The sequence below is a fragment of the Arachis ipaensis genome, chromosome B2, assembly GCF_059453495.1.
Source record: "Arachis ipaensis isolate K30076 ecotype BB chromosome B2, ASM5945349v1, whole genome shotgun sequence".
Lineage (NCBI taxonomy): Eukaryota > Viridiplantae > Streptophyta > Magnoliopsida > Fabales > Fabaceae > Arachis > Arachis ipaensis.
In genome coordinates, this window is record NC_142437.1 from 31,748,702 (window position 1) to 31,767,290 (window position 18,589).

The 18,589-nt window shown below is 32.5% G+C and overlaps 1 protein-coding gene across 3 annotated transcripts; it reads left to right on the forward strand.

Annotated features, from left to right (window-relative positions):
- Window positions 1-2,424: 2,424 nt before the first annotated feature.
- On the forward strand, window positions 2,425-10,011 carry LOC107625202 (uncharacterized). 3 transcript variants are annotated; one of them, XM_016327782.3, is made up of 6 exons: window positions 2,591-2,647; window positions 3,008-3,045; window positions 7,502-7,585; window positions 7,708-7,859; window positions 9,188-9,260; window positions 9,533-10,011. In XM_016327782.3, exons 3-6 carry the CDS (start codon window positions 7,528-7,530, stop codon window positions 9,739-9,741), a joined length of 492 nt encoding a protein of 163 aa, XP_016183268.1. In that variant the 5' UTR covers window positions 2,591-2,647; window positions 3,008-3,045; window positions 7,502-7,527; the 3' UTR covers window positions 9,742-10,011. The 3 variants fall into 3 exon arrangements, with proteins under 3 accessions (XP_016183267.1, XP_016183270.1, XP_016183268.1); XM_016327781.3 differs by lacking the exon at window positions 3,008-3,045 and having other exon boundaries at window positions 2,425-2,647; XM_016327784.3 differs by lacking the exon at window positions 3,008-3,045 and having other exon boundaries at window positions 2,528-2,647; window positions 7,516-7,585.
- Window positions 10,012-18,589: the final 8,578 nt, after the last annotated feature.

Below are 18,589 nucleotides of genomic sequence, written 5' to 3' on the forward strand. Positions count from 1 at the left end.
CTCCTATTAGCACTGCCGGGGTTTAGTGCCAGTTTCTAGCGTTTGGCACCGGGACTCTAGAGAAGAATGAGTGCTGGATGCGGTTTGGCGCTAAACGCCAATGTCACGGCGCTTAGCGTTGTAATGCCAGAGAGAAAGTATATACTATTATATATCGTTGAAAAACTCTAGAAGTTGGCTTTCAAATACTGCTAGAACCACGTTAATTGGACCTCACTAGTTCAAGTTATTCTCGTTGGAGTGCAAGGAGATCAAGGTTGACAACATCCACTTTCTTCCTTTTCTTCCACACGAACTCTATCAAACTCGGCCGAATCTTTCCTGAAATTAGTAAAACCACAAAGCGCATCAAAGTAACATCCAAACAAGCCTAAAACACTAAAATCTAAATAAAACTCAATAAATTCATATCTAAAATAATAAGAAAATAGCGAAAAGATGCTCACACATCAGGTTTCATCGGGAGTGAGTAGAAACCGACACATGAGCTCATGACCTACACCAGAATTAGATATGCATCATACTTGTTTGCGCATCCTTTTTTGTTATGTATTCTCTATGAATGTGTGTGTTTTCTATATTGTTACTGTGATGCTTTCTGTATTTTCTATTTATCTATTGCTTTCTATATTTTCTATTTACTATTTTTGTATTCTCTGTTTATACATTGCGTGTCTAGTCAATCACAAAGAATTAATAAACATAATTAACAACCCTGACCTTACTAAGAACTCCCAAATTTTTACCCCCTATTCTCCCCATTCAAATGAAAATGGAGTGCTTTTCTATGAGTTGGAGCCTCTGTTCATCTACGAGGACCCGACGTTCGAAAGTTATTATGTTTTGGGTGGGGAACCTCGTGTTCGACTATATGTACTACGCGACAGGCCCTTCTCACACCCACTAGATAGGCCGGACTTTAACCTGGACATGCTGTATGATTTTCCTCTTTCTTGGTTACATCCTAACAGCCACGGTCATCCTTTTCCTAGTCCACCGATCCATGCTTAGCCCCTACATCAGGCGGCTTCTGAGCCTAACGCAGGCGAGGGTTACATTCCAGATCCACCTCTGGACGTCATTATACCTCAGGCACCTCCTTCACCAACCGAGCAACTGCAGTCGCAGTTCGGCCCATTGAGCGAAGCCTTAGCTCCTGTGTACGCTAATGAACCTGTATTGGGTAACGGGAATAGCAATTCATCTGGTGGAGCATCCATTTCTAGGGACTCAGAAGAGGAGGATCGAGTGAAAGATCAACAAGAGGAGGAGTTACCATCTTTCAGGAGTGATTCATCTGCAAGCAGGCCATACAGGTGGTCTACCGAATGACGATATCTGTGTTCAGTTAGGGGATGTTAGTTGATATTCTTTTGGCGGCATCTCAGCTTAGTATTTTTTCAGTTTAGTCTCTCCCTTTTGTTAGTTTACACAGAGAATAGGAGAGTCTAAAAGTGTTAGGCTACCCCAGACAACAGTTTAATGGCTTTTTGTATGGGTCAAGGTTTGGGATGTCATATGATTATATTTGTATATAACTATCTTATGGGATGTATACTGATAGGGTCTGTAAACATTGTACTAATGTATGATGATATGTGAATATTCTGTTAATATTTATGCTTATAATGTTAATTATTTCTGTATGCTTGCAATAATATATCGATAAATGTTTTCAACAAATTTTTATCTTGTAAAAATGATGATATTTTAACAACAAATCGCGGTTATATAATAAAGATTAGTTAATAAATAAGAAGGCAAGTTAGTGACATTTAACTTCTAGTGTGATCATGACATATTAGAAGTTGGGTCGTTATATGATTAACCCTTCACGTTACCAACTTCTCACTTTAAAGGATCCGAATTCTAAATTTCAATCTCAATTACCAAACACTACAATAACACACACCACCCACCACCAACCACCCACCACACCACCAGTCTAGTCTCCTCCCACTCTCTACTCACTCAGTCACAACCTTAAATTTCAATTTCAATTATAATGTTATAGTCAATTTTAAAAATAAAAAATATTAAAAATAATTTTAATTTTGGACAGAAATTTTGAAGACAAAACAATATTTAATTTTATTTTTATTATTTATTTTGTTGATAATAATGTGGGACGACAAAATTTTACATATAGTCATTTTTGTATGAAATTGATAGTTACCGTTATATAATAATTTAATTAAATATATCAAATTATTTAATAATTTTTAATTATTAATTTTATATAAAAATAATTGTATTTGAATTTTTACTTAATAAAATATAAATATAAATATCTCTTATTCATACTGCTTAATGAAATAAATAATAAAAAATATAAATATTTTTAAAATATATATCAGTAAATAATTATTTTATTTTATTTATTTAATTCTTTAATATGTATTTTGAACTCAAAAATTTTAGATGGACTAATTGTTAGTTTTATTTTTGTCAAGGTTACCGAAATCCAACCCACCATAGACCCATACCCCTGATTCCGTTACGCCCTGTCGCACTCCATGAAAAGTCACCGCCATATGCATTCCTTTAAAAAACATAAAAGCCGAAGACACATGGAAATGATCGCTACCTTCAAGAACCATTGTAGAGCCTCCGAAGAGGAGAACTTCAATTGAAGACAACTCATAAGGTGTCGATCCACTCCTCTCTAACTTCGTTTTCTTTTTTCCACCTATATTTGTCCTATCGTGATTTTCATTCATTCTCTGGAGGTGTGTTTCACGTGGAAAAATCGTATAAACAATATTTTCAGGGTTTATGTTTACGTTGTTTTTGCGCCGTCAATGTTATTCTTGCACAGAACATTTTATTTTATTATTATTATTGCTTCTTCTTCTTCTTCTTCTTCTTCTTCTTCTTCTTCTTCTTCTTTCGAGATGTGAGAATTTCTGTTATATTTGATTCACTTTGGTGTAGGTTTGAACTTCCTCTGTAAGCTCTTTTCTTGATCCTAACTGTTGGTTATGTCTTTGTTTTCTGGAATACCAAGGAGTGCAATTGGCGTTTTGCTTCCTGCTGTAGATTTGGGTATTGCCATTTGTTATAGTTTATCTCACATGTGCTTTTAGAAATTCCATTGAAGATTTTCATCATGTTTGATAGTGCTATCTTGTGCCTTTCTTCTATTTGGAACACCTGGAAATTGAGAATTTGATTGATTAATCTGCGTTCTTTAACTTGTTCAGAATTTGAATTACAGCAGAATTTTGTTCTAAAGTTCATGGAAAATTGAGGATTTCTATAAAAAAATAGTTTGTATTTGGTAGAGAATTGTTTTTCCTTCAATTTCTACTATCAATAATGGATGGATAGGTTATTTCTATCTGTCACTGCGTTTCTTCTTAATTAGTTATATAAAGCTCCCTGAAAGGGTCTAGAATTTGCTTGACAATTGATTATATGTGACAAATGAGTTGAACGGCATAACCGCATAAGGATAATGTTGTAAACTTGTTGAGTAGATTTTTATTTAAAATTTTATATATTTCATTTGCTGTCTATGGATAGAGATACAATCTGATTTTTTCCCCATAGCCCAAACACAAGAATTTTTCTGTGGGACTTATCCTTTCAAAAGCTAATGAGTGCTAATTTAATCATACCGAAAATCATTGTTTCATGGTGAAAGGGTAAATTTTTGGGTAGCTGTAGAATAACGTGGCCTGCAGCGACGTTGAAAAATAAAATATAATCAATTAGCTTTCTTTAGGAAGTCATAACTTGGTCTTGAAAACTGATTTTTGTGTGGGGTTTCTTTTTGTTATGAAGCTTATTATTTCTAGTATCTACTATCCAGAAATCTAGATCAAAAGCCAATAGATGAAATTTTAGTGGTGTCGTGAAGTTAGTGTAGCAATCATGGTGAATATGAAATCAGTTTGGAATACAGGGTACAAGCTGAGTTAATGAGGTGTGATTTCCATTTCTAGTATTTTTCCATATACAGTGATAAAACAAGATAGTCCACCAAAATCTAGATCAGTCTCATCATTCTCATGTGTGGAAATAAACATACAAAAATGGGAAGGTATGCATCCTGCATAACTGCACTTTTGCAGCATGGGAGTTGTTTTCGTTATCTGGAGTTCTTTTTATTTGATTGTGGTGAAGCTATTCTGAAATGAAAGTGTAGTCAATCTAGTTATATTGCAGAAAGTCACAGGTTCCAACTATTTTGTTTTTCTTCTAAATTTAGCTATGTTTTTTTTTTTTTCTTTACTGATTAAATTTTTTATTTTTTCGATAAATGACTATTTTGGCACTTGAAAAATTTGAGTTTGACAAAATAGAGCCTTAATTAAAGAAACAAACGCATGACCACTAAAATATAAAAATGTTTGACAAAATGCACCTAACGTCGTCTGTTTGCTATTGCCATTATCGTCATTGCCAACGTGCAAGTTAGGCGTCTACTTAGCACTACGACACAATTTTTGTGGATTCTAACCAACTGCTATAGTGACTCCAAATTTACAAGACTCTTACTTATATGATTCTATAAATTTGGGGGTCAATATAGGTTCTAATTGGCTAGGGTCAATGCCAAGTAGATGGCTAACATGACATGATGCCAACGATGGTAATGGCAATGATGAATAGATGACGATCGGTGTATTTTGAGAAATGAATTAGTGCATTTTGTCAAATATTTTTTAATTTTTGTATTATACGGGCCGCTAATTCGTTTCTCTAATCTAGGGGCTATTTTTGTCAAATTTGAACATTTTCAGATGCCAAAATGGTTATTTACACTCCTGTTGTTGTTTGAAGTAGCCAGGGGAGGAGGCTAGTGTTGGTGAAGGGGGGCAATGCCCCCCCCCCCCCTCCCAAAAAAAATTAAAAATTTTAATGTATAAAGGTCACTAACTTTTACATTAGCCCTCCTTAATTTTAATTTTTTTCTTCTTCCAAAGTTATATATTTATATTGGCGCCCTCCTAAGAATTGCTCTAGGTCTGCCCTTGGAAGTAGCCCATTTTTGCATAACTTTCTGTGGAGACAGCAGCGTTCCTCCGTTCATAACTCAACCCATTGAGCTTATATTAACAAGAAACCATTTTTCCTAAAAGCTTTAGCTCTTTTAATATTAGGTCACCAAATATGAATCTCAAAAGATATTTGTAGAATTAGTTCTGAATTTCACATTTCTGGTGCTTAAAAAAGAACTAAGTGCAAATTTGTCCCATACTTGGTTCATATGTTGGGTTTTATAAATGAATTAGGACTAGAAGGAGATGGAAATATAAATCAGGAACATCCCCACTGAAATTTAATCCTAAGGAACCTATACATGGGTTTTGGTTATGAATTTTCACAAGTGATAAGTAGACGTGATTATGATGCTATCACATATTGTGCGGCAGTCTAGAAGGAAGATTTTGTGTTTAAATGGCATTGCTTGTTTGAACCAAGAGACATTTGAATTGTGTCTTTGTTGATGTTTTGTGACTTCCTATGATCATTAGGTTATTTAGCTATTGGAATGTGTTTATTGTCCCTTACTCATTGACTATTATTCTTTCGATAGAGAATACTCATGCGTTGGTATGAGATATAGTTTGTAATAATGAGTTCTAAGCTGAATTTGATTGATAAAAGATGTTTATTGTTGTTGTTTGTGATTTTCTGCAGCATAAGAAAATGATCTTTGCTAATGATATCTGTTGTGTGTTACTTGGCAACTTGATATTGGCTTTAGATGTCATTAACAATTAAGGATTTTCCCAAAAGAAAAACTATGCTGAAATTATGAGAATGTGACCAAGCTTCAAGAGGAACAACATTTGATCTCCCCTTTTTTCAGATAGGTTTAGCCATGTATGGATGAGTGGGTGAGGACGAGTTTACTTTTCCTAAACACATGTAAACTCACTTTTAATGTGTTTGTGTTCGTAAAAATTGTTAGATCAAAATCAAAAACAACTTGAGATAATTTAGCTAAGCCAAAAACTTGTTGGTGTTGGTGGTGGTGGTGGTGTTTCTGAAAACTTCAGAATTCTGTCTAGCAGGGGTATCTTTGTGATTTTTTAGTTGTGTTAGGAAACTACCAACAAAATAGTAGAAGGGATAAGTGCATATGTATTGTTAACACTCAGTGAAGCTGGATCTCAGCTTACTGATGAAGAAGGAGATGAGAATTAGCTAAACAGAAGGGATAACACAGGGCACTATAGCAGCCACCTCTTTCCCCAGACAGGTTCGCTAAATCATCCCCTTCCCACTTTTCCCTCACTCTGTACATTTATATCACCCCCTGTGCACCAACAGAATGCACACACATGCCCTATGCACTCTGCATGCCGGCATTGCATTCTTCTCACCTCAGGCGTCACCCCCTAAGCATGTCAGTTAGGCCTCGAGGGCTCCCTTGATCCTTCTATTCCCTGATTTTGCATAATTCCTTGGCTTTCCCTTAACCTTTTCCTCTTGTACACTTTTAGACCCTTAGGGAATTTATTCTTATTACTAACATATGATTGAAGGTGAAGATTTTAACTAAATTTTACAATATTAAGCTTTTTCTATATTTAATTTTGGAAACTTTTGAGCTGGTTAGCAGTGTGTACATGGGTGTTGAAGATAAACCTAGGCTGAAGCTGTTTTTGTTTTCCGATGTAAATAGTAAACTTCCATAAATTTTCTGTTTTAGTTAGAGATCTCGGATTGACCTCATATTTTAGTATATTGTAGGTGAGACATTGAAGTGAATCTCCACAAAAATTTGTAGGTTTCTGTGTCGGTTTTTGTTAACTAATCAAATGACACTCAGGCGGCCTAAAAATCTAATATGATGATCACAACATATGAAATTGTTATTGAATTTTAGAAAGAACTCAAGAATTTGTTGGATAGCAGAATTGATACTTCGACTTACCGAGGATAGTAATTGGTGCTTTTCTTCCCTCTGTAGTTTGCGTATTTTCAATCCCACGTGCCTTAGGAAAAAAGTATTCGATTGATCAATCCTCTTTTTGCAACTTACCTTGTTTGGAATTTGAATTTGAATTAGGGTATAATTTTAGTTCAAGTTAATGGGATATTGGAGAGCTGTATAAAAAGATTTTGGTTAGTTTATGTTAGAGGATTCTAGTTTTATTTTTTACTTTTTCGATTTCGGTTATTGACAGGTGGATAAGCTATCTATGTTTGCCAATTGATTTTGTGTGACAAGGATAATGTTGTAAAATTGTCGACTGAACTCTTAATTTTTTTTTTAATATTTGATTTGCTGCCGAGACATAGAGATTCAATCTTTATTTTCCCCATATCCTAAAGCATCTGTTTATTTATAATTGGACTGAATTATTTCAAGGAGTTTGTTTTAAACATGTCATAAATGTAGAATCATGTAAAATTTGCTAAGGTGAAACTTTGAGCACTTTTGATATGACTACTTTGAGCAATGACTTCTCAACTATTATGTAGAACTCTATTCTGTTTGAAACAAACAATTTATTATTTTCCTTCTTGTTCTGATTGCTAGGATTGTCGTATTAGGTGATCAGTAAGATGCTGGAACCAGTTCAATTTTGTGTCGGCACTTCGTCTCTAGTAGTACCAGGGCCAGGTGCACTGATTTTAGACATCACACTATCTCAGTTAGTAGTTGAGCTAATTTTTGTATGTGAAGTGACTCACATGTTACTTAAATCAATGGAATATGTTTTTGTTGTATTTTCTCTGATGCAGTTGGATATAGAAGTCAGGGTGAAGTGCAGGTCAATAATGCTCGACCTAACATACTTCAGATGCAGCCCTTACCATATAACATTAGAAAAGGAGAACTTCAGACTGCTAATTTTCGAAGCCGTTCATCTCGTGTTAAATGTTCTGCTGTTTTGGTAGGCTATTTCCTTTTCCTTTTTATCTTTGGCATTTTTCTATATGTGGACCTCTTCTATTTTTTACTTTTAAATATAAAACAACTAATTTCAATAAAAAATGAAAAATATTACAAAGGTATGGAGGATAAGAGATCCTCATCACGATCAATTGGTATAAGCAGCAGTCTGTATTGTTACAAGGCAACTTTCACTCCTTATTGAAATTTTCAGAGTTCCTATTAAAATTTTTTGTAGTTGAATGTTTTATCCCATCAAACGAGCTCAGGTCTTAATGACAGAGGAAACCATGCTAGGAAACATAGGAAACAGTTGTAAACCTACTTCCTTTTTAGGAAAAGCTTTTGGTTTTTACTACTTCACTACTTGTAATTTCTTATCACCCCTTTCACAATCCTCATCATGTCTCACATATTGAGGCAATCTTTATCAGTTCCTTGTCCTATTTTTCTTAATCCCTTATCGTTTGAAGATGCTCAAGGACTCATCAAATGTGGGTTATATTTTTAATAGAGGAGTCAACATTATTTTGTGCAGGATATTTTCCTGCTTGTTACTGAAGTATCTAAGTAGTTTTTATGTGATTCTTTTCTGTCTTGATCTTTCTTCCGATCTCTGAACTTCCTCTTGGTTGTTATTACTCTCCATATTGAACCATTCTGATGTTTTGTATTCTTTATTAATAGAGTGAGCTAGAGAGAAGCTTTAGAAGAGTCCAGAAGAATGTAGAAGAGTCAGAATCAGTTAGAGAATTAGTTAGATTAGTTAAGCAGTTAGGCTGCATTTGGAAGGGATACTGGGACTGAGGGACTGAGATTGGGAGACAAGAGACTGAGAAAGTGAAACTAAATTAAGTCTCTGTATTGTGTTTAGTGTAAAATATATTGGACTAAGTTATGTGTTACTATTATTTTCAGTTTAAGATAAATTTGGAGATTGAGGGGATAGATTTAGAATTTGAAAAGTTAAATGAGGATACTTTTGAGAATAAATGTTATTAAAGTTTCAGTTTTTATTCTACAAAATTTCAGTCCTCTGTGTTCTCTCTTTTTGGAGGTACTAAAGGGACTGGAATTTCGTGTCCCAGTACTGAAATTTTAGTTCCACTCTTTGACTGCCAAACACAATATGGAGTTCCAATCTTTCAGTCTCTGAAAATAAAAGCTACTTTAGAGAGCAATTAGACAAGTGGCTTCTAGAATCTGTTAAGAGTCCAACTAACTTAAGTGCCAAAGGGTATATATATAAAGGCATGAACATAGCAATATTCCTCATAATACCAGTATCATCTCTTTCTCTCTCTCTCTCTAACTCTCTCATTTATATAGGATGCTAGATGTGCTGCTGCTAGTGCAACACAAACCTTGGTACGTCGTTCTCGAACAACTACTATTTCTCCTGGTAATTACTTCTCTCCTATATCATTTATTTCGACGGCAGCCACAAACTTATATTTTGTTTTGTGCTTATACCATATCATGTGTGCTTGTTCATTTGTTTATATGAGAAATACTAAATGTTCCCATGTGGTGCTTAAAATTCTTCCAAGTTTAAAATCTCACATATATTAATAGTCTTTTTATGTTGTGTAAATTAAAAAATCATACCAAGAGTGAAGCTCACCTTATGTGTTCAATGCCAATCAATATGATACGCTTTGTTTGGGATGACAGAGAAAGTGAAGTCCCCTAAACTTGATGACAATGGCCCGGGGTTGCCCCCTCGAGATAATGATGGAAACGGTGGTAATGGAGGTGGAGGTGGTGGTAAGTTTTCCGGTGGACTTATTCTTTTGGGTATTCTTGGGATCCTGGACATTCTAAAGGATATAGAGTGTGAATGGCTCCGCAACCGTAAGCATAGGAGATTTCTTCAAGCATGAAAAGTTACTTGTCATGCATTGCTGTCGATTCTTCTTACATGCTTGACATAGAAACTTGGATTGTTACTCTCAAGTTACAGTTCTCGAGTTTTTCCATCGTCTATTGAGACATGAATTGATCTCAGTTAGAAAAACTTAGATAGTTATGGTGCTCCATAGAAATTAATTCCTATATTGGTACACGTGTTGACTATATAAGACAAGTTTGATCCATTATCTGGACCCTAACCAATTCAAATTTTCGGATAAAACTATTATTTTTTCGGTGTCCATTCGTTTATTTATTTTATTCATTTTTTGTTTGTTTTCTTGTTTTCCTTCCATTTGTCTCTTATGTGTTAGGGGCGTAAAATAGAATGGATTCAATTTCTACGAGGTATAGAATGGCATTCAATTTCTACGAGGGCCAAATAAATGCAAAATACAACAAAAATATAATAAGAAGTTAATATATTCCATAAAAATATATATATATTTAGGTTAATAGTTTAGATTATATCCCATATAAAAGTCGACATTTAGTAAGATATCTTAAGATTTCTGGTATTTTAAGTGGTGTATATGTCATGGAATTAAGATTATCAATTGTGCTTAGTAGTTATATAAAAGGATTCTCACTAACAGTTTAAACATTATTTGTTGAATTTGATATGATATTTATAGTTTAGCTTACTATATGTTTTTTTCTCTCTTAAAAAAAATTGTTTTTTAGATATTTTTTAGTTTTAGCCGGACAAACTAACATCTTATTTATAAAAAATTAAACTACTTGATCTTAAATACTTATAGAAACATGTAAATGCTAAAGGAAGAAAAATTATGTAAGGACTAGGCAATAGATAAATTTAAAAAAACAAAAGCCATGTTACACATTCAAGTTTTTTTGGCAATTAAGTCTAATCAAATTGGATTAAATTTAACAAAAATTAGTTCTATTAGTGAGGGTATGAATACACGTTCCAACTACGTTAATATTTCTACGTTCTTCCTCCTCCTTCTTCTCTTCTTTGCGTTTCTCCCCTTTTTTCGTGTTTCTTCTTCTTCGCATGTTTCCTCCTCCATGTCCTAGTGATTTTGGAGCATCGTGTATTTTTTTGTTGTTTGATATTTTCTTGTTCTATTTTTATTAAGAGAGTAAAATCAAAAGAATAATAAGAAGGTAAAACAACAAGAAGAAGATGAACAAGAAAAGAAGATGATGATAATGATGAAGAAGAAAAAGGAAGAGGAGGAGTTGAGTTATTATTAAGTAATTTCGGTGAATTTTGGATTTAAATAAGGTGTACTTATAGTCTGTGCTTGGTTTGAATTGAGTTTGTATGTGTGCCGTCATCATTAAGTAATTTCGGTTCATTTTGAATTTGAATTTCGATGCATTCTGGTTTTAAAATAAGGTGTACTTTTGGTTTGAACTTGTTGAACTGAATTTGTTTGTGTGTCATCATCATTAAGTAATTTCGGTGCATTCTAGATTTGAATTATTATACATATAAAAAGACGATGGTGATGACAATAATGATAACGATGATGATAATAATGATGACGAAGGAGGAGGAGGAGGAAAATAAAGGAGGATATCGAAGAAATTCAAATGAAAAGGAGGAGGAGAAATAGATGTAGGTGGTGGTGGTGACGACAACAACGAAAGAAATATGAGAAAAAAAAAAGGAGAAAAAAAAGAAAAAATAGGAATATCAGTGGAAAAGGAGAAAAAATGCGAAGAAGAATGTGATATGAAACGGTTATAACAATTTTGTTTGACTTGATTAAGGATTTTGTTTGGTCGTAGAGTTTTATTAAAAAAAAAAAGCTAGATTTAAATTCTTGTAACCATAGAGAATTCCACGCATATGTGTCGTTGATACAGACACTTTTTTATAGAAATTATTGTTTAAAAACAATTGTTTAAGTGTTATTTATCTATGATATAATGTATTATAGAAAACTAATAAAATTTGAGATATTAATGACAAATATATAATACTAAATAATCTAGATTCCAAATTTTGGTTCATATAATAATTTAACATAATATTTATAAATAATATAATTGTTAGTCTTACGTTACATAAGTAATAAGATATAAGCTGCTAAATATAAATGAAAACGATGACTTTCTTTTTTAACTTTTTTTTTATCATTTTCACGGTTTAACATAAAATGAAATTTTGCCAATTGAATATGATATTGTTGTGTTTATGGGAAAAAAAAGACTAAAACTTCAAAGTGATTCTTGACATTGGGTCAGTTATTTATAATCGTCCTTGACTTCTAAAATTTTCTAAAAGCATCTTTTACATTCAGCTCCGAGATTCATAGTTGCCCTTCTACCCTTTTCGGAGCACAATCAGTAAATAGAACAATGATGTGGCACCTCCTATGCCATGCTAGAGCCAACAACGGCTAGATGATGTGGCAAATCTTCATTTTCTATCCAATGTGGTCCTGGTCCCTTTAAAACCCTAAAAGCTAAAAATCATTACTGTATGCAGTATCTCTTCTTCCCTCCTCCTTCATCGCATAATTGTGATTCCACCGTTGTGATTTAAGAGAGATTCCGTTGAAGCTCTGAAGCGATGTTTGGAGGTGAAGGGCAAGCTAGTGGGAGCTCGATACGCTCAACAAGTAGTGGATACAGGGCGAAGACCCAAAATCGTAGCAGGACTGCGCGTGTGCCAGAATGGTGTGGTTGTGGCTGCCGACCTGTTCTCCGGTGATCTGGGACAAATTCCAACCCAAATAAGCCCTTTTTTGGGTGCCCAAATTACAATCTTAGCTGTAATTGTTGGTTTTTACTGATTTTTCATTTCTTTCCCAAATTCTAATTTGGTTATTGAATCATTTATTGATTGCAAACAATTGGTAAAAGATAGTGTGGTTTATTTGTTTGGATAGATGTCGGGCAAGAGGTTATGCCTGCAAAATCAGGAAGTGTTAACTACAATGATGACCAAAAGATGATAGAAGGTTAGAGGCTGAAAAAATTGAAATCTGATGTTAGGAGTCAAAATGTTATGATCCAATTATTATTTCTGGTTGTTTCTGTAATGCTATTGTTCTTACTAGTGGTATTTTGCAAACTTTGAACTCAATGTTGAGTAATGATGCAATTGAGATTTGGTATATGTATAATGTTTTTATGAATGAAAAAAAGTTGCTGAACATCTAACTGTGTTAGCCAACATTTTCGAGATATTAAATATTTTTTATACCACTAAAGGTAATCTGAATATATAGCAATAGCAAAATATAGTAATTATTTTGAATAATGCCAACAAAGTCATGATTCATAAGTTTTGACTGGATTACAAAGCTATAAGTAAGGTGCTGCTAACAAAATAAACATAACCATAGGCCTGATAAGAAAGTAGTCATAAACACAAAGTTATCCTAATAGAAGAAAGGGCCACATAATATAAACGAAGGTAATGAGTTTTTTTTTCAAACTTTTAAATTGTCCTATACAAAATAACTCCCAACATAACAAGCATGTTAGACAAAAGTCATCAATTTTTCTTCCTAGGTGCCTTGAATCCCGGAGTGGGAACGAACTTGAAGAAATTGCCAAGTCTTGCAGTTGTTTCGGAGCTAGCACCTTGCATGGGATTAACTGACGCATGGGCAGAAGTTGGCAGTTTAGACGATTTTCTCTTTGGTGACAACTTATCCGGTCTTGACTTAGTGATGGTACATACTTCAGCAGCATAAAAGAAATGTAGTATATCAGAAGATGCTCTTATAATTGCATAACATTAAACAGTAGCAGCATCAGAATGTCTAAAATTGGGTACTTCCTAACCTTCTTAACTAGTTTGCTCGCCACCCAATTTCTGTTAGCTGCCCTGTTCTTATCTTTCCTTGGACACGTATGATCATTAACGAAGATCATTATTTGTCAACAAGTGTCTTTATGATCCCTTGATGTATACACCATCCATGGGCATCCTTTCACTTTACAAGTAGCTCTCATCCTCACATTGTCATTCTTCGTGAACTTAATTCGTCTGCCCTCTTGGATTGTGAACTTCCTAACAGCCTCCTTAAAGTCCCATTTTGTGTTGAATTTCATTCCAACATCCAATTGCAGTTCTCCAAACTTTATACCTTCTCTAAACATTGGAGAAACATCTTCAGACTCCTTATCTGACCTCTCATCCTCAGAATTTGGAGAAGTCTTCATTTCTTCAAAATGCCACGAATTCGCCCCGTCTAAGTCAGCCCCTGGATCATATGCTTCATCCCCTATTCTCCCACAAAGAATAGGTCTACATCCCATCTGAGACCTCCTCAACAAATGCATCATCGTCAATAGTAACTTGGTCTTTATCCGTAGCAAACGCAATAGCAGGAGCATGTTTAAATCTGATGTCTTTTTTGACAATCTTAGTATCACAAACATCATTAGCATAATCATCATCAGAAGAAGAACTATCTTCGATCTCTGGCTTATACAAACTATCTTTGGCACTATCATATGAACCAGAGGATAGTTCATGACCTCCCTCATGTCGTGCTTCCATCACTGCCTTTTTCTTAGCAACACTTCTCGTACAAGGCCTAAAATTATGGGTGGTTGTTGTCGTTTTCTTCTTGAAGATGGATTTGGATGTTTCAATGAACTTTGGTGTGGATTTGGGTGTTGTAGTTGCACCAATTACCTTCTTTGGGTGGGTATTGACACACTTTTAGGGAGATTAGGCTTAGTAGGAGGCTTCGGCTTTGGATTAGTAGGAGGCTTTGCCTGAGATTGAGGATTTGGATTGGCAAGAGGCTTCGACTAACTTAGAGGTTTTGGATTAGTGAGAGATTCTAGCTTAGTTAGAGGTGTTGGATTAGTAGGAGGTATTGGATTAATAGGAGCCTTTGGATTGTCCATGGTGTTGACAGGCGTTGGCTTGTTTTGGGAGAATTGATTAGTGGGGTTCCTCGTTTTGTCATTAGGAGTGACCATAGCACCTTGTCCTTCTGCAACAACCACTCCTTTATTATCCATGCATACATTTTTCTCCTAACCTTGTAAATATCTGGAGATGACACTCGATGCTCAAAATATACATCTACCAATCCATTATTCTTTTGAGCAAGAAAGCACATCTCCCTAAGATCGTCGTCACTGTTTAAATTCCTTAATCCAGTTTCTAAAGTCCTCTCAGGTACTAGCCACCAACAATGCTGCATCTTGTCATAGCCTAACTCCTTGTAATAATTCTTTATGAAGAAAACATTCAAGGCATCCTCATCCAGATCACCTAGGAAAGTTAAGTTATCAGGGGTATACTTCAATATCCTTTTATCATCTTTCTCAAAGTTTCCTCCATGATGAAACATTATATCTAATAACACATCTATCTGCACCAACAAATCAAAACTATTAGATAACACACAATCATAAAAAATCACTGCAACATCATTCAACAACTATATCATATCAAAAACTTATAAATTAATCACAACTCTTCATTACCACCGTGCATTAACCTAATATTAAAAAAATCTCTATTTTATTGCCAAAAAACAGAGGATAACACACCAAACCCTTTGCCCTAGCAAAGATTCTTAAATAGAACCCTTTAAAATAATGCAGCCATAAAATTCTAGGACAACCCAACACATTAACAATGCAATGATAAACCTTCATAAAAAAAATCGAAAATTATTTCAACCAATACATACCTTCAACGATCCAAAAGATAGAGAAACCATTTGCCTCCAAATGAACACAAACCCTTCAGACGAAGTGTGAGAGTGGAGGAGACGGGGGAACACTAAGTTAACACAGTGCCATTGATAAGAGAAGGGGAAGACGAAGACTGAGAATGGAGGAAACAAAGTGTGAGAGTGTTCAAATAAATATGGTGAAGATAAACCATTTTCAAGAGCTCCAACGCAGAAACAATGTCGTTTCCCTTTTCATTGGGCGCCCAAACAGTACTGCGTCGTTTCACTTGGCACCAGCATGGCATGGGAGGTGCCACATCATTACTCTATTTGCTGACTGTGCGTCGGAAAGGGTAGAAGGACAACTATGGGTCTCAGAGCTGAATGTGAGGGATGCTTTTAAAAAATTTTGAAAGTCAAGGATGATTATAGGTAACTCACCCAATCTCAAGGACCACTTTAGAGTTAATGAGTAATGACATGAAACATTACCGTGATGCATGTTTAGCTTGTTATTTTACCTAGTACTTAACCTTAGTGTTTTTTTTTTTTTTTTCTTGGATTTGAACCTTATTGTTTTTGAACCTGTGGTTCCTAATGGGCTTTTATTTTATTTTATTTTTTTTATTTTATTTTTTTTTTAGTTTTTCTTAGAAGAGCTAAGTTTATAGCTTGCATGGTTGTACTTAACCTTATTAGGTTGCCCTTGAGGGATATGTCTAAAACAAACACAATAATTATGTGCTTATTGGATGCGTCACATTTATATAGATCATTAGATTTGATTAGATGAAAATCAAAGGCTAATATAAAAGAAGAGCATTGATGGACTTTAATAAATATATACAGAATATCCTAGTACATAAATAAATACTTTAAATAACAATACTTTAATACACAATACTTTAAATAGTAATAGAATCTTTTATTCTTAAATAATTAAATATAAAACATATAAATACAAAAATATGAGTATTCTTTATTCAATAAGATTAATTATTATGTAAGAAAATTTTATGATATTAAAAAATCATATTAAAATAAAATTTTAAACTGTAACATAAAAATATAAAATAATTAAAATTTTATTTTATATTACTTGACAAATAATTAGATTATTATATTTAAAATTTATTAACTAACTAATTTTATTAAAGATATTATTATATAATATAATTTTTCATCAAAATATTTTAAAAATATAATTTATTTAAAATATTATATATAAATATTAACCTTTTTTTTTCAATTTTTTTAAAAAAAGAAATAAATAATATAATTCTAAAAATATGCCTATCATATTACATATTTATTTATATTAGTAAGACCTAAACTAATCAAGCTTACATAATTAAAAGTATAAAACATATAAATACAAAAAAAAAATAAAAGTATTTTGAAAATATTATGACATTTGTATACTAATTTTTCATATATATATATATGATAAATTTTACTCTATACTTTATATTTTAACATGTAAATTACCCTTTATAACATGTTACTTTTTAGGGTAAAAAACGCATTTAAGCCAAGAAGAGAAGTTTATTACGCATATAAGCCAAACAAGAATCTGATACAAGAATCTGCCAAAGCACACTTTAATGTAATTCGAAATAACTTTATTCGAATTACATTCCTTAATAATTCGAATCAATATAGCTCGAATTATTCCCAACCATTGCGTACAAGTAATTCGAATCAACTTGGAACGAATTATAAAAGCATAATTTGAATTGTCTCAATTCGAATTAGTAGGAACACGTGCGTAGGAGGAAGTTCGAATCAAATTGATTCGAATTACTCACATTTCGAATCAAATGGTAATTCGAATTACACATTGTACAATAAGATACTAGAAAAAATACTATATAATATAAAAAAATATACTAAAAAAAAGTATAAAACAAGATTATAGTAAATTAATTTTAGTATAAAATTATTAAATATAAATTAATTTTAACTCCTATTAGTACATTGAATTAAAAATAACATATAAAAATGTACTTGTATTTATTAAATTTTAATAACATATAAAAATTTAATGATTTTTTAAATATTTTTTTTATAATAGGATTATATTTTTATATACTTTAAATACTTTATATAAAAATGTACTTGTATTTATCATACAAAAATAAAGTGTTGTGCCAATATAATAACATTATAACATTTTAAATCAATTTTTTTCTAGGATTTTAGATTAAAAGCAGCACATGAAAAAGCATTATTGGTATTTTAAAGCTAACTTAATTAAAAAAGATAGAACTGTATTTTTTAAGATTTTATGTACATAATTAGGCTAATTTTTTTTAATATTGATCAAAGATGTGTGTTACACTATGTTATTTGGTTTCAGGTAAGTTTTACTCTACTATAATTTTTTTTTTTACTTTTCAGAAGACACAAATCTAAAATTTTTTATAAAACGTCAATGATATTTTCTTTTAAATTAATTTTTTTGTATGATAAATACAAGTACATTTTTATATAAAGTATTTAAAGTATATAAAAATGTACCCCTATTATAAAAAAAATATTTAAAAAGTCATTAAATTTTTATATGTTATTAAAATTTAATAAATACAAGTACATTTTTATATGTTATTTTTAATTCAATGTACTAATAAGAGTTAAAATTAATTTATATTTAATAATTTTATACTAAAATTAATTTACTATAATCTTATTTTATACTTCTTTTAGTATATTTTTTTATATTATATAGTATTTTTTCTAGTATTTTATTGTACAATGTGTAATTCGAATTACCATTTGATTCCAAATGTGAGTAATTCGAATCAATTTGATTCGAACTTCCTCCTACGCACGTGTTCCTACTAATTCGAATTGATACAATTCGAATTATGCTTTATAATTCGTTCCAAGTTGATTCGAATTACTTGTACGCAATGGTTGGGAATAATTCGAGTTGTATTGATTCGAATTACATTAAAGTGTGCTTTGGCTGATTCTTGTATCAGATTCTTGTTTGGCTTATATGTGTAATAAACTTATCTCCTTGGCTTAAATGCGTTTTTTATCCTACTTTTTAATTGGTTGTTATGCTAACTATGATTAAGCTATTTTGTAATTAAAAAATTATTTAAAAGAATAAATGTATAATTTGATAAAATACTAAAAACTGAGTCTTTGCTCTCTGTCATTTCGTTGTTTCTCTCTCTAATTG